General features: G+C 44.8%; 1 protein-coding gene across 1 annotated transcript; it reads left to right on the forward strand.

Annotated features, from left to right (window-relative positions):
• Nucleotides 1-1,265: 1,265 nt before the first annotated feature.
• LOC123134905 (F-box protein At4g22280-like) lies at nucleotides 1,266-4,500 on the forward strand. The gene is made up of 4 exons (XM_044554054.1): nucleotides 1,266-2,524; nucleotides 2,860-3,012; nucleotides 3,081-3,267; nucleotides 3,904-4,500. The coding sequence occupies exons 1-4, from the start codon at nucleotides 1,610-1,612 to the stop codon at nucleotides 3,990-3,992; spliced, it is 1,344 nt and encodes a 447-aa protein (XP_044409989.1). The 5' UTR covers nucleotides 1,266-1,609; the 3' UTR covers nucleotides 3,993-4,500.
• Nucleotides 4,501-14,139: the final 9,639 nt, after the last annotated feature.

Below are 14,139 nucleotides of genomic sequence, written 5' to 3' on the forward strand. Positions count from 1 at the left end.
CGACTTTATATAAAATAAACTTTCTATTTTAGGAAGAAGAGAGTAGTATAGAAAGGACCACTTGAGAAAAGGAGGCATATCTTCATAGCTCAAGTATACTGCATAGTTGAGCGCTTGGGGCCCTTTAGTAATTGACCATTTGAAATCATTCAAAATCTGCTCCTAATTACGCCGTAGCTCCCCTCTTTTATGCAAGAGCCCTCCATCACTTTAATTGCAAGTGGCAACCCACCACATTTTTTCTAAGTTTTAATCCAATTCTTTTAGCTTATTGATGTGGTCTTCATTTATCTCACTTGAGAGCTGAGAGTGCCTGCAAACATGCACTTCAAAGGACCTATTACGTTAATTAAAAATGGAGTACTTGCAGCTGTTTCAAACAAAGGAAAAAAAGGAGGCTCAGGGTAAGTGGCAGCCGCCAATGTCTGGAATGATTAAAGTTAATTTGGATGGAGCCTACACGCATGGAGATTCCTTTGTTTCACGGGGGGTAGTAATCCGGGATGAAGCCGGGGATGTTATGCTGTCTCGAGCAGGAAAGAGGGATCAGGTCACAGACCCGTTTGGCGCCGAGGTCATAGCAATGAATGAAGCCATAGCTACAGCAGCAGACGTTGGGGCTCTTTGTGTGGTGTTTGAGACAGACTCCAAGTTATTGCAAGAAGCCCTCGATTTCACTAGAGCTGACTCCTCGCCGTATGCTGCTGTTATAGAGGATTGCAAATTTCAGCTCGAGTTGTGGTTCTCAAAGCAAAGTGTTGCTTTATGTCGCCGAAGTGCCAATTATGTAGCTCATGAACTAGCTAAGTTAGGTCGTTTATTGTTTGCCTAATGACAGCGAAAGCTGGAACACTTCTGTACCGTCCCAAGTGGTTGTCCGTGTTTCGGGTAATTTACCCGAGCACCGTTAAGTTATAAAAGCTTGGCTTTGCCTTTAAAAAAATGAACGCGCTCTTGTTAAGACGCTGAAATTTCTCCACTTAAGAGTGTCCGCAAACATGCAGTTTAAAGGGCCTTGTGTCACATTAAATCAATTTATGTCACCAAAAATGATCTGGTGACAGTTTTCGGCCGTCACCCTATGGACAATGAAGTGTCATCACAAAAATAAAATCTTGACAGCTACCACTCTTTTCTATCACATAAGATCGTGTCTTATGTGACGGTTCTTGGATATTTTTAAGGAAGGGTTCAGGGAAATTGAAAATAGAAAAGAAATATTGTGCTAGCTGCTAGGTGGTGGACACGTGCCACCTTGACCCATGTGTCACAGCCTCCTCTGCTTCCTCTGTTCGTCTCTCCCTTCACTCCACTAGAGCCGCCACCCGCTTGAGGAAGCACAACCGAGGGCGAAGCCTGCGACGGCGCTGTGCTGCTGCGTGGAGGCGACCGTGCCCCAGCCGCCGCCCCTTCATCATCTTCTCCGGAACTCCCCTTCACCTGCGGCGCGAAGGAAGAGAGTGCTTCCGGTCACCGGCGAGTCTGTGAGGCAAAGCCTACATTTTTTTCACCGCTTGGTGCTAGATTCCCTTTTTCCTTGCATAGAGAGACGTGATTCACCGATTTAGTGATGCTACATTCGACCTAGGGTTTTTCAACCGATTTGGTGATGCTCGTCTCTTTCCCCTCCTGCAGAAGGGTTTCCCACAACCTGTTCGACGAAATGCCCGCCATTGCTGCTGTCAGCGACAGGGATCACTTTGGCGACCTCACCGACGACCTCCTCAGCCATGTGCTATCCTTTCTGCCGTCGGACGACGCCCTGCAGACTTGCGTGCTCGACACCCGTTGGCGCGACCTCTGGAGGCGCACCACCAGCCTGCACTTCAATGTTGATGATTGCGAACTGTTCCGGCGGTTGGTGAAGCTCATCATCCAACTCCGCGGAAAGTCACCTCTCGTAAAGTGCGACATAATTACATGCCCTGATGATTATGCGGTGTTTGGCAAGTGGCAATACATGAACACTAAGCTGTTGATCGAGTTCGCTCTCATGTGCCAAGTTAAGGAGCTCACACTCAGCACTGTGGACTTTCATGCCATTGATCCACCAGTATTCGACGTGCCTTTCATCTCCCATCATTTGAAGACCATAAACCTTCATCGGGTTAAGCTAAAATGCCCCGCTCTGAATTTCTCTGGCTGCCCAATCTTAGAGGAACTAAAGATGCAAAATTGTAACATTTGTGCACGGAAGATATCATCCAAATCACTAAAGCATCTCTGCATCTCCGATTCATGTGTGATCCCTGTGGATTTCCGCATTCGGATTTTTGCCCCGGACCTTATCTCACTGCTAGTTGCTGATTTTTGTGGTGCGACCCCTTTCCTCGAGGACATGCCATTTCTAGTGACAGCCTCTGTTGGGCTTGACGATTCATGTTACGATTTGTGTAGCAGTGCGCAAAGGGGTTGTGGATTTGACTGTTGTTGTAATAATTATCCTACAGAGGGGGGTGTGCTTCTCAATGGTTTGTCCAATGCTGTTAATTTGGAGTTGATTTTGACAGCTGACCCTGTAAATGTACGTTTGCACTACTACCTTTTTACCCTCAGTGCCATTTTCCACCTCCAGTTTCTTTTGTGATATCCATCGTTAGACCTGCATATAAGCAGCTTGCTTTTTTTCATTATTTACCACAGTTCAGTAGTTTTATCTATACCAATGGCTCTCCAGTTAACGATTTATAAGATGTAGCGTATTAATTGGATAGATTGATATTTCCGGTGCTTGAGGTGAAGTTTTGTCTTTTTGTAGTTACTTTCAAAATAAGAAGTATCAACCTGAAGTTCCTACAAAGTAAAATTATTTTGTCTTGAGTCTGAGACTTCTTTTTTGTTCATTTGCAATCTGCGCAGTTTATCTACAGATGGGATTTAGAATGGTGCCCAATTTTCAGCAAATTAAAGACTCTGTTACTCAATGAGTGGTTCACAGCTATTGACCTAGCTTGCATTCTGCAACACTCTCCAATTCTTGAGATGCTCACTCTTCAGCTTGGTAATACGAAGGTATATTCTGTGTATAAGGTATTGTCATATATGTGCTATTGTCATACTGAATGTTTTCTATCATGTAGAGCCTCACAAGAGCAACGGCGGCCCAAGAAACAATAGATCAATCATTCGTGTGTGCGCACCTAAAGGTTGTCAACATTGAATCTGATGAGGTTCATGAGGAAATTCACAAAATTGTGAATATCTTGAGGACTTGTGGCATACTTCGTGATCACATTAGCATCAAGGCTCGATCATCACCCTCATGCTGTAAGTTAGCTGTTGTCATTCTTCATGCTTCATATGTTTGAGCAATCATCCTATTTTGTCCTAGCACATCTGCTGTAACTACACATCAGCTTTACAAATCGATTCATGTTCAGTACCCATTATCCTTCAATATTGATTGGATTCCTCGCTGGTGGGGTTCAGAATGTCCGTTAAATCCCAACAAATTTAGTTACTCTGTAAATGCTGCTTGGACTACATAAGCTAGGAAACATCATCATTCTTCCTATAATTTAGTATCATCCATGCAAAATCAGTTGTGTCGGTTTTCTTCTCTTTGCACTGTTTATTTACTTATGAAGATAGTAGTTGTTTTGTCTTAATAAAATGCAGTTTACTTTTGCTGTTGTGCCAGCTGATAGATTCAGTTTGATTGAGAATCTCCGGCTGATAGGGGATATAATCCTAGAATGTAGCGTTCCGTGTGCATCTAGCAAAGACAAACTGCATTTGCCTTCTTGTTTCCGCTGTTGCTGTCCATCCCTCACAAGGCTGAAGTCCTTGTTGATAAAGAAATTATAGTGTGTTAGGCAAGCTATTCTCCTCCCGTGTATGTCAACTGAGAACACCTTGCCATCTTGGTACCGAGCTTATTGCGCACCGTTATGCTCTGTGCAGGTTTCAGTTTCCAGAAGGATCCGCGGTCGCTGCTCCCTCCTCCTGCCGCACTGCGCCCTGCAGCTTCCACCACCGATGATGGCAACTAGGATGATCGCTCTGTCGTAATGTAAGGGTGGTCCTGCGTGGCCTGTTATCACTACATTGTCAGTTCCTATGTTTTGGTCCTTTTGCAGGAGATCTGGTTGCGTTGGTTCATCGGTGCGACTCACCAAAAACAGTTGCATTCAAGTTGGTTGACGTAGTGAAACTGTCATGGTTGGTCAGAAGACTGTTGTGTCTATGTGTTATCACCAGGACTGGAAATCAGGCCAGGACTTGGCTATGTTGAATGCAAACCGGGTCCAGGTGGTGCCCTGTTTGACTGCATATGTTTCTTTTGCAAGAGAGCCTCGCTTCATTTAATCTTAGCAGAGAACGTCTAGATGGTGGACACTGTCTAGGATGAGTTGCTGGTTCAAGGAGTCAAAAACTAGTCTCTGTTATGCATCTTTTTTTCTTCCAATCCATTGCAGTGATCAACCTTGTTTGTCCATCGGATCGCACCATCCAGAAATCCTGGCCGTCCTCCCATCTACGCACAGGAGGGAAAGAGAGATTGCTGGAGAAAAACAAAAGTAGATGGTCTGGTGAGCTAGCGGCGTCAGTGCCCGTTTGATATGCAGATCGACTTTGGCTTGGAAGTCAGTATGCATCTGCCGAGTCTTGGTGAAAAACTGAATGACATGATGCTTTTACTAATCATCAGGCAGAAACGGATGGAATGGACTGCCCACCGATCAATGGCCGCATGAGAGTTGCTGACGGTTTAATTAAGGACGCCGATAACTGCCACAGTGTGGTATATTTGACATGCGCCCACACACCGTGTGTGGTGTGAGCAGGAGGCAGCCCACACGAGCTGTGTGTGGGCGGACATTAGAATTGCCCACACGTGTGGGCGCAGCTACTTCGTGCCACACGCCAAGCAAAAATGCCCACACGTCCTGACGCAGCTACCTTAGGTACATGGGATGACGATTTAGTTGCCATCCTGGTTGGCAGATGTAGTTATGCGGGATGATAAATGTAGTTGTAAAAGTATGGCAACTCTATCTGTTTTGGTTAACTATATAGTTGCCATGTCTAAATTACGGTAGTTGCCGCGTGTAATTAAACCGTAGTTGCCGTGTGTGATTAACTACTTGCCACATATGGTCAAACAACAGTTGCCATGTGTGTTTTTCTAGTTGTCACGTGTGGTCCAACCATAGTTGCCATGTATTGTTAATCACAGTTGCCATGTTTGTTTATCTGGTTGCCACGTACGCGCAACTGCAGTTGCCATCTAGCAAAAAATCACAGTTGCCATGTGTGTTTACCTAGTTGCCACGTTCGCTTAACTGCAGTTGCCATCCACAACATAGGAGTGTGTGTGGGCGAAAAATAGTTCGCCCACACACGCATGAAGTATGTGGCTGACTGTGTGGGCAAAAACTAGTTCGCCCACACAACGCAGCTGGCAAACAGCATGGTGCGAGCGTGTGGGCAAACTCTCCAATGCCCACACACCAGCCCCATCCTATGTGGCACACCAAATTCACATTTTCGTGTCAAGATTCGTGCAAAAAGCACTGGACAACGATTGACGCGTGTGGGCGAGTTGGGGAACAACCACACGTGTGAGCGTTACTGTTTCCGTTAATTAAACTGCTGACGGCGGTGGGAAATGGGGCGATCAGTTGGCATGGTATGGTCAGGTCAACCCCTAGTTTTTGTGCATATATCATATGCATCTTCTTCCCTTTCCCGTTGAAGTGTCTTCGTCCGTTCGCCCGATCACACTGTCCACGGGTGAATGTGTGTACGCCAGTGAACGTATATTGCAGGTTTACAGGAAGGAAATACTCCTCCGTTTTAAAATAAGTGTCTCAAACTTAGTATAATTTTATACTAAACCTAATACAAAGTTGAGACAACTTATTTCGGACTGAGGGAGTAGTTTACTGTAGTAAATAACACCCATATAACATGAAGGTCCAGATACAAACCAACTGTCCAGTCGGAGAGGAACTTTTGGTCTATGGGTGTATATGCACCTTATATGAAAAAAATTAATAATTAAATAAAAAGTTAAAAATTCTAAAAATATTTTTAAAATAAACTTAACCTTTCATTGTTTGTAGAAACATTCCACAAAAATAAAATCCCCCGTTGACTTCTTTTAGAGAAAAATAAAGGTTTCTGCCAAAATAGTGTGAATAGTAATCTATAATAGCAATTATTATTTTTTGCCATGAAGTCAACGCTGATTTTTTATTCCTGAAAATTTACATACTAGAGCAAAAGAAAGTCAAGTTTATTCTAAAAAACTTCTAAACCTTTTTGCTTTCATTTTATTTATTTTTTCTCATATGAGGTGTATATATATACACCCAGGAACCAAAGCGTATTTCCCCTGTTCAGTGTTAAAAAAAAACCTGCTGCCCAAACGGTCCTGTGAGCCAGCGACGTCAGCTCCCTCGTCGTATACCGGCGTTGACAAGGATAGGGTTGTTTCTCTTGATCACAAGCTGACCTACTGATGTCCCGGCAGTCGGTTTGACAAAGTTGCACCTCATTGGTGATGATGTAGAGAGATTTTGACCTGTGGGATTATTCAGTGTACACATTTCTAGGAGCCCGCTGAATCACTGATCACAATGTATATCTGCCCATCTACCCTACCAGTCGACGAAAGATGCTCTCGTCTGCATGGCATCTCCTGCAAGTGGTTCTTCCCCCCCTTTTCGTGCGCGTGATTCTGACGCGATCAAACTTTGGACCTCTTGATACGGCGCTAAAAGAAGCGTTACCATGCGTGCAGATTCAGCAAGATAATAATAAGCTGGAAGTGCTTGAGATTGCAGCAAGCTTCGCATCATCTGCACATAAAGCCAGGCGACCCGTTCACATGCAAAATCGCGTTGACATTTTGTATGGGGGGACGAAATACCAGGGAACTTGAGAATGCTAACCGTTCTTATGCGGAGTGGGAGACAAGGGTTATAATCTTTTAAGTACAGTTTTCACAAAAAAAGGAGTAAAGGACTCTTTTTTTTGCGAGGAAACTTCCAATCTATTCGATCACGGTACAATTGCTGCCACGCTGCTTCCTCCTTTCTTAACACCAGCACTGAGAGGGCATGGACATCAATCCAACACACCTACAATAGCCGTCGCCATCTTTGGCTTTGAGTACCGCGAAAAGTATTCCTTCCGGAAGGAAGAGAACTCAAGTCATCCGACCGGTCCAGCACCGCGGCCGGGCCATCCGTCCGAACAAAGCAGGATCTCTCACCAGCATCAGTGCAGAGGAAGGAGAAGAACAACAGTAGCAAATCATACCGACAAGGAAGAAGAAGGGTCTTCGTCTCCCTGCATCCATCGCCCATCTGAGGACCCAAACGGCTAGTGTTGATGGACCTCCAGCCACCATAGCCCGTGACCTCGATGAGATCCGGGGATCCCCCACCCCGCTGGCTCCTAGACGAAGGCAGCAGCCTCGCCTGACCGCAAACAGAGCCAGGAGAAACTTATTCCGACGCGACACCACCGCAACGACCTCGGCAGCGTCTCCCTCAACCCTAACCCTACCACACACCCACCTAGCGAATAGACCCGAGGTTCCCCCTCCCTCCCGCCGCCGGAGCGGCCGACAGAGATAGAGGGAACCGGCGTCGCCACCGGCGGCGCGCAAGGGAACCCTCTCGCCTCCCTAGATCGCCTCGTGCGATCCTGTTGCTAAAAGTACGATACTTGTTTGTTAGAATAAAATTAGGGGAGATATTATGTTCTGCAAACCCGACTGAGCATATTCCTTTGAGGCGGACGGGCGTCGGAGCCTAATGGATAGTCCCACTAAGGCCTTGTACAATGCAAGATGCTTAGGGAAGGTGCTTAGAGAAATAAACCACGTTATTCTTAACACCGGTGCTTATTTGTACATGATAGACGTTTAACTAAGCGTCTCTCCGGTAGAAATAGGCACCGGTGCTTCATAAAACTCGGTTTATTTTTCTAAGCACCTCCCTAAGCATCTCCCATTGTACAAGGCCTAATCATGGGCTCATGGCACCTATGGCTGAAGTTGAAAACAACTACTCCATTTCAAAATATAGTATAAGCCACTTTGTGGTAAGCCAATCTTTATAACAATTATTTTGTACACAAAAATGCCAAAGGTCATACATTAAAGTCAACCAACCTTTACAGGGTTATTCTTATGAACATTAAAAAAATGCATATCGGTCCTGATGGAAATCGATGTTGTCTTCCTCCCACACTCATCAACGGCTAGCCAGACGTTGTTGATGGCAGGCAAAAAGTCATCAAAGTCAAGGCCCTACTGAGCCAATGCGCTGGAAAGGAAACTATCAAAAACGACGCAATCAAAAGATCACAAACCCAAGATTCCAACCTTCAAAGAGCTCATGTGCCTCCCGCTAGCAACGAAGGCCGCACCGATGTAACAGGGAGGAGGCTACAGGACAAACCTACAAAGTGATGTTGTTGTCGCCGCCACACCGACAAACTTTGAAATCATAGTTAGCAAGTCTAGACATGTATAAAAGATTGTAGCCAAACGATTCAACAAGCATGAAATTTTGAATGGAGCTATCATTGGATATGGCCATCTTACTAAAGCCAAGTAACTTACTCTTGGAGTTGTCTCCAAAAGTCACATACTTATGTGGACCATCATTTTTAGCAAGATCACGAAACATGTCTCTATCTCCGGTTATGTGCCCGGTGCATCCGCTATCGAGAACCCATTCCTTTCCTCCGGACATGTAATCTCGAAGATTTTCCATGAGACTAAGATTCGTCATAGTCTTCTCATATTCGATGTCGAATTCTTCACCCTCATCGAAATAGCCATGTTCAATATTGTCATCATCAATTGGTGTATGATCATCACCTAGGGCAACGAATTCATTAGTTCCATGATGATCACGACATTGTTCAAGCGAGTGAATTCGAATGGCTTCTATAATGATATTGACTGGTTCTAAGATCACCTTTAGCACGCATGAGATCACGAAGTTTAAAGAAACAATCATCAAATTTTGGATCACTAGGCTTCATCTTACGAAAAGCAATGGTTTTATGAAGAATCTCATCAAGATTCTTTAGAGAATAATTAGGATAGCATTTTTCTAAATCTTTCCATAAAGTATATGCGCACTCAAAGTTTTGCATACGAACAGGCGCAACTTTAGGTAATCATCTAATGATAAGATTTATGGCTTGAAGATTATGGAGCATGTCAATTACCTCTTCATTAGTGGGGTGCAAGGGATCAATAGGAGGCACATAGGGGCTATGAATATACTTGCTCAAATTAAATTCATCAAAGATATCAAGCATTTCATCTCTCCAAAAGTTATAGTACTCTCCATTGAGAATGAGCACTCTACATCTAAGACCCCCCAAAGTAGACACATCCATCTTCCTCCAATGGTGATTAAACCAAAACTCTGATACCAATTTAGGATCAAGGAGATGGCCCCTAGAGGCGGGGGGGGGGGGGGTGAATAGACACTTAACAAGGCAAAGGTGCACTTTCTAGTTTTCTTGATAGTTAGGCAGAGTTTAGCACTAGTTAAGTTACAACCAGTACTTTCTACAAATGCATATTTAGAGATGGGGTAGCGGAATAATAACAACATGCAAGTGCAAAAAATTAAAGAGGGTGGGGATAGGAAGATCAAACGCAATGAAGATATGGTGGTTTTTGGCGTGGTTCCAGTAGGTGGTGCTATCGTACATCCATGTTGATGAAGACTTCAACCCACAAAGGATAACAGCTGTGCGAGTCCACAGGCGGCTCCACCCACGAAGGGTCCACGACGAAGCAACCTTGTCTATTCCACAATGGCTTACGCCCACGAAGGACTAGCCTCACTCGGGGTAGATCTTCACGAAGTAGGTGGTCTACTTACCCTTACAAACTCCTTGGTTCAACTCCACATGATCTTGGAGGCTCCCAAGTGACACATAACCAATCTAGGAGACACTACTCTCCAAAAGGTAATAGATGTTGTTGATGATGAATCCTTGCTCTTGTGCTTCAGAAGATAGTCTCCTCAACACTCAATCACTCTCTCACAGGTTTGCCTTGGGTAGAAAAAGGATTGGAGTGAAAAGCAACTTGGGGAGGCTAGAAATCAAGGTTCAAATGGTTGGATTGGAATGCCTTGATCTCAACACTACAAGTGTAGGTGGTTCTCTCTCGAAAATGGATATGAGAAGTGTAGTTTTGTCCTGATTGCTCTCTCTAAGAGCGAGCGGTGGTGGAGGGATATATATAGCCATTACCAAAAATCTAATCATTACAAACTTTATGCACAACTCGATGACACCGAAAAGAATTCTCGGTGAGACCGAATGGTGTAAAAGATTCATACGTTAGGCTTTTCGATGAGACCGAACGAATCCACTCGGTGAGAGCGATTCACCTAAGTAGACTCCTCATCTCGGTAATACCGATCGGTTCAACTCGATAGTTATGTGAGGTCGATGGGTTATAGAAACTTGGTCACTGCACTTCAGTGAGACCGAATGGCATCTTGGTTGTACCGAGTTTCCAGGGTTTGGATTATGGCTTTGTCTTGGCTAACTCGGTGGGTCCAGATGTAAGTGTTTTAGTGGGACAAAGTTTGACTTTAGGGTTTTGACAAATGGAGAATGAGAATGTGGTTGAGGTTTTTTGGAGCAATATCTTCAAGCACTTTGAGCAATTGAGTCATGATCAAAACCTCATCCCCTTTTAATAGTATTGAATTTCCTACGAACTCAATGTGATCTTGGATCACTTAACCAAGAATGTAGAATCTTCAAGCTTTTGCCAATGTGTTTCCTTAGCATTTCGAAGGATCCACAATCACATGTCCTTGCCATGTCAATGTTGAACTTTCCTGAAATATACTAGATAAGAGTGTTAGTCCAACAACATGTGTGTTAACATAAATTACCAAAACCACCAAGGGAACAAATATGCTTTTAGCACTAAACATAGCTGGGGACTGCGCCACGACCAAAGTACAGCCTCCCAGCTGGAGCTGTCCTCTGACGGCGGAGTGGCTGAGTGACGACGACAGACCGGTGCCACTGACTATTGTAGAAGAAGAAGACGAGATAAGCTACAAGGAGAGATGGGAAAATGCTATGTGGACTTGCCGGCCATGAGGGTTTATATAGCATTCCGGTAAGCATTGGGGTTTCGAAAGATTTCGCCGAGTCGGGCGGAAAGCTTGAGCGGTTGCGCACGAGAACCTATGCGGTTGCACAGGAACAGGCTCACTGACAATTCACTAGCGCATCTCCCAACTGAAGCGTGGCCAAATGAAACGCTTGTGCGGTGCTCAAGCTTGCACTCGAATCCTCCGGTGGCAACGCGGTGACAAGACATGTGAGAGCAGGACGAAATGACACATACACAAACGGTTAATAAAAAACATTTGTGATTTAATTACCTATCAAACAGTTGTTCTCTACGCAGTGTCACGAACATTGTTCGCCCATGATGTGATGTGATACACGATGTCGTTTCACATCATGCCGCCAGCCGGCTTATTAACGACCATTCCCTGCGTGTTCAACTGCTCTATGTGTGTGATTGCTTGCGGTTGAGGTGGCCGCGGTGTGCTTTTCTCGTGTCACCCCACGCACGCTCTGCTCGCTCGTGTCCCTTCACGCGCTCTCCCCACATCCCTCTGCGCTCACTCTGCCGTGTCGCACCCCGCCGTGTGCGGTTTTCTTGCATCCTCCGTGTGCACTGGCAATGGTTGGGGCTAGCGCACGATTACGTATGTTCGATACGCCATATGCATACGGTTGCGCTGGGCGAGGCACCACGACGCATTTTACATGCGCCACCATGCAGTTACGCGCTGCAAAACTGCCATGCGGATGTGACAAGATTCCAGGCCTCCGCCCCCATTTATTTCTGCGGCCATTTACCTTAACCTCTCATGCCCCACAACACAATAAGCACACCCACGACAATACATATAGAGAGGATATCTAGCGGCGCTCCAATGGCGCTCCCAGCAGCTGACGACGACGATGAGCAGCAGTTCACCTTTTGTCGCGTAGTGGGCACCCACGTGAGGGAGAAGGACCTCTCGGTGCTTGCTGAGGTCAAGTACTAAGTGGTCGGCTTTGGCCTCGAGTACACCGACGATCGTGCTGGGTACCAGAAGGTTGTCGTTGCCCAGTTGTGCATGAGCCATCAAGTCCTCGTCTACCACTACTTCTTGGCCACAAGGCTTTGCGCGCGCTTCGCCAGCTTTGTCAACAACCCCGACTACAGGTTCTCTATGGTCGACGCCATGAACGATCTAAAGGTGCTCGAGGCTCGGCTTAGACTGCTAGAAGCTTGTCAACATCCAAGGCCAGTACAAGGTCTGGGGTAGCATGAAGGAGAAGGGCCACCTGTTTTACCTCGTCACGGACAATCGACCCCTACTACATGAACATGAAGGATGAGTGCAAGAAGAACAGGACTACCTAGCACAGGCCTGAGTGCAGAGATTGGATGAAGAACACGTCAAGTATGCGGCCAAGCACGCGTACACAACCTACAAGATGTACAGACGGATTGTTGACATAAGGAAGTGCCTTTGTCCTTCCCCAGGCAAGGGATCGAGCGACAAGCAGAGCAGTGGCGGCAAACGTCACAAGAAGTAGATAATCTGATGATCGTGTCTCCTAGTTTAGTATGCATGTAATTATTTATTGAGGTGTGTGTAAATGTTTTCTCTAGTCAGTTATGTAACTGAATTTTTATTTTGGTTATACAATCATGTTATTTTTCTGTAGATAATATAGATGTTGTGCAGACAAAGCAAATCACATCACATAAGGATTAAACTATGGAACCCGTTGGTGATGATTTCATCAATCACTGACAGTTTTTTATCAGCAAGCATTTGCCCACAACACACATAAAACTTATTAGTAGGAATCGTTTGTGTTATTATCGGTCATCCCACACAATCTAATGACTGACCTGTTTGTCGGGTATCGCACACATCTTGTAAGTCGAATCGTTTGTGTTCTTTTCTAGATCATCGTAAACAGTTCATCCGAGTGACCTATATGTCGTCTATCGCACACATCTTGTTAAGCCGAATTGTTTGTGTTCTTCTGGGTCATCACAAATAGTTCATCCAAGTGACATGTATGTCATCTATCGCAGACATCTTGTCCTAGTTAATCGTTTGTGTTCTTATGGCTCATCGTAAATAGTTCGTATGGATCAACTATGTACCATGATTCGCACACGCAATCCTAATTTGAATCGTTCTTGATGGACCGGCCATCGCACATAGTTCATTTTATTGGTGACGGTTTTATTACCATACCATTGGTGATTCATGGGTCGCACACAGTTTGGTCGATTTGTCTCTTATACATGTGTCGTGTTAGGACCTTGTAGTAGTGATATATGTGATGTTTTTTGAACATTTTGATATTTTCCATTTTTCTTAGTTAGTACGAATTTTTTATGAAGATTTCAAAGTGACAGTCAAACAGTCAAAGAGCAAAAGCATAAGACGAGCAAAGTGCTTTGGGCAGGAACAAGTGTTTTGGAAACTAGGGGTAAAATTGTCGAGTGTGACCCAACTAGGGGCATAAAACTAATTATCCCTTTAAAAATTATAATGGGAAAGTGAATATGATTAGCTGTCTGGACGACTGTCTGGCCTGCCCTCGCGACCTTAGCCGGATAACCTATTATATTTAATTAACACTCCAACGTCATCGGTAACACAGTCATAATAACGACAACTTACACGTTTATTGGAAAGTGTGAAAAGGGGCAAGATAGCTCAAGAATGGGATTTTCTCCTCCGAGGATGGAGAAATATTCTTAGGGCCTTCTCGGTGTGACGACATTCATCATCGTCTGGCCAGCCATTGGTGACTTACTCACATGGATGCTAGAACATGATAATGAGAAAGAAGAACAAAATCGATAGCGACGAGACCGGTATAATGAGATGAGAATGACTCAAGAGGATACCGCCTTATCTCACCTAGTGTTTTGTAAAGTACCATGAAGCAAAGGGAACAACATATGGTAACCATATGTTCATTCGGATATCATTTGTGTGAGTATAGGGGTCAATATGGATGTCCATGGTTCTGCAGTTGATCACTGAACGAAAGGAAGTTTTGTTCATATCTACATCTCACCAAACTTGCAGG

Source organism: Triticum aestivum, chromosome 6B (assembly GCF_018294505.1).
Source record: "Triticum aestivum cultivar Chinese Spring chromosome 6B, IWGSC CS RefSeq v2.1, whole genome shotgun sequence".
Taxonomy (NCBI): domain Eukaryota; kingdom Viridiplantae; phylum Streptophyta; class Magnoliopsida; order Poales; family Poaceae; genus Triticum; species Triticum aestivum.

Coding starts and splice junctions, on each gene's coding strand:
- LOC123134905 (XM_044554054.1), top strand. CDS start 1,610: ATGCTCGTCTCTTTCCCCTCCTGCAGAAGGGTTTCCCACAACCTGTTC. Junction 2,525..2,859: donor TGACAGCTGACCCTGTAAAT/GTACGTTTGCAC, acceptor CAATCTGCGCAG/TTTATCTACAGATGGGATTT. Junction 3,268..3,903: donor TCGATCATCACCCTCATGCT/GTAAGTTAGCTG, acceptor TGCTCTGTGCAG/GTTTCAGTTTCCAGAAGGAT.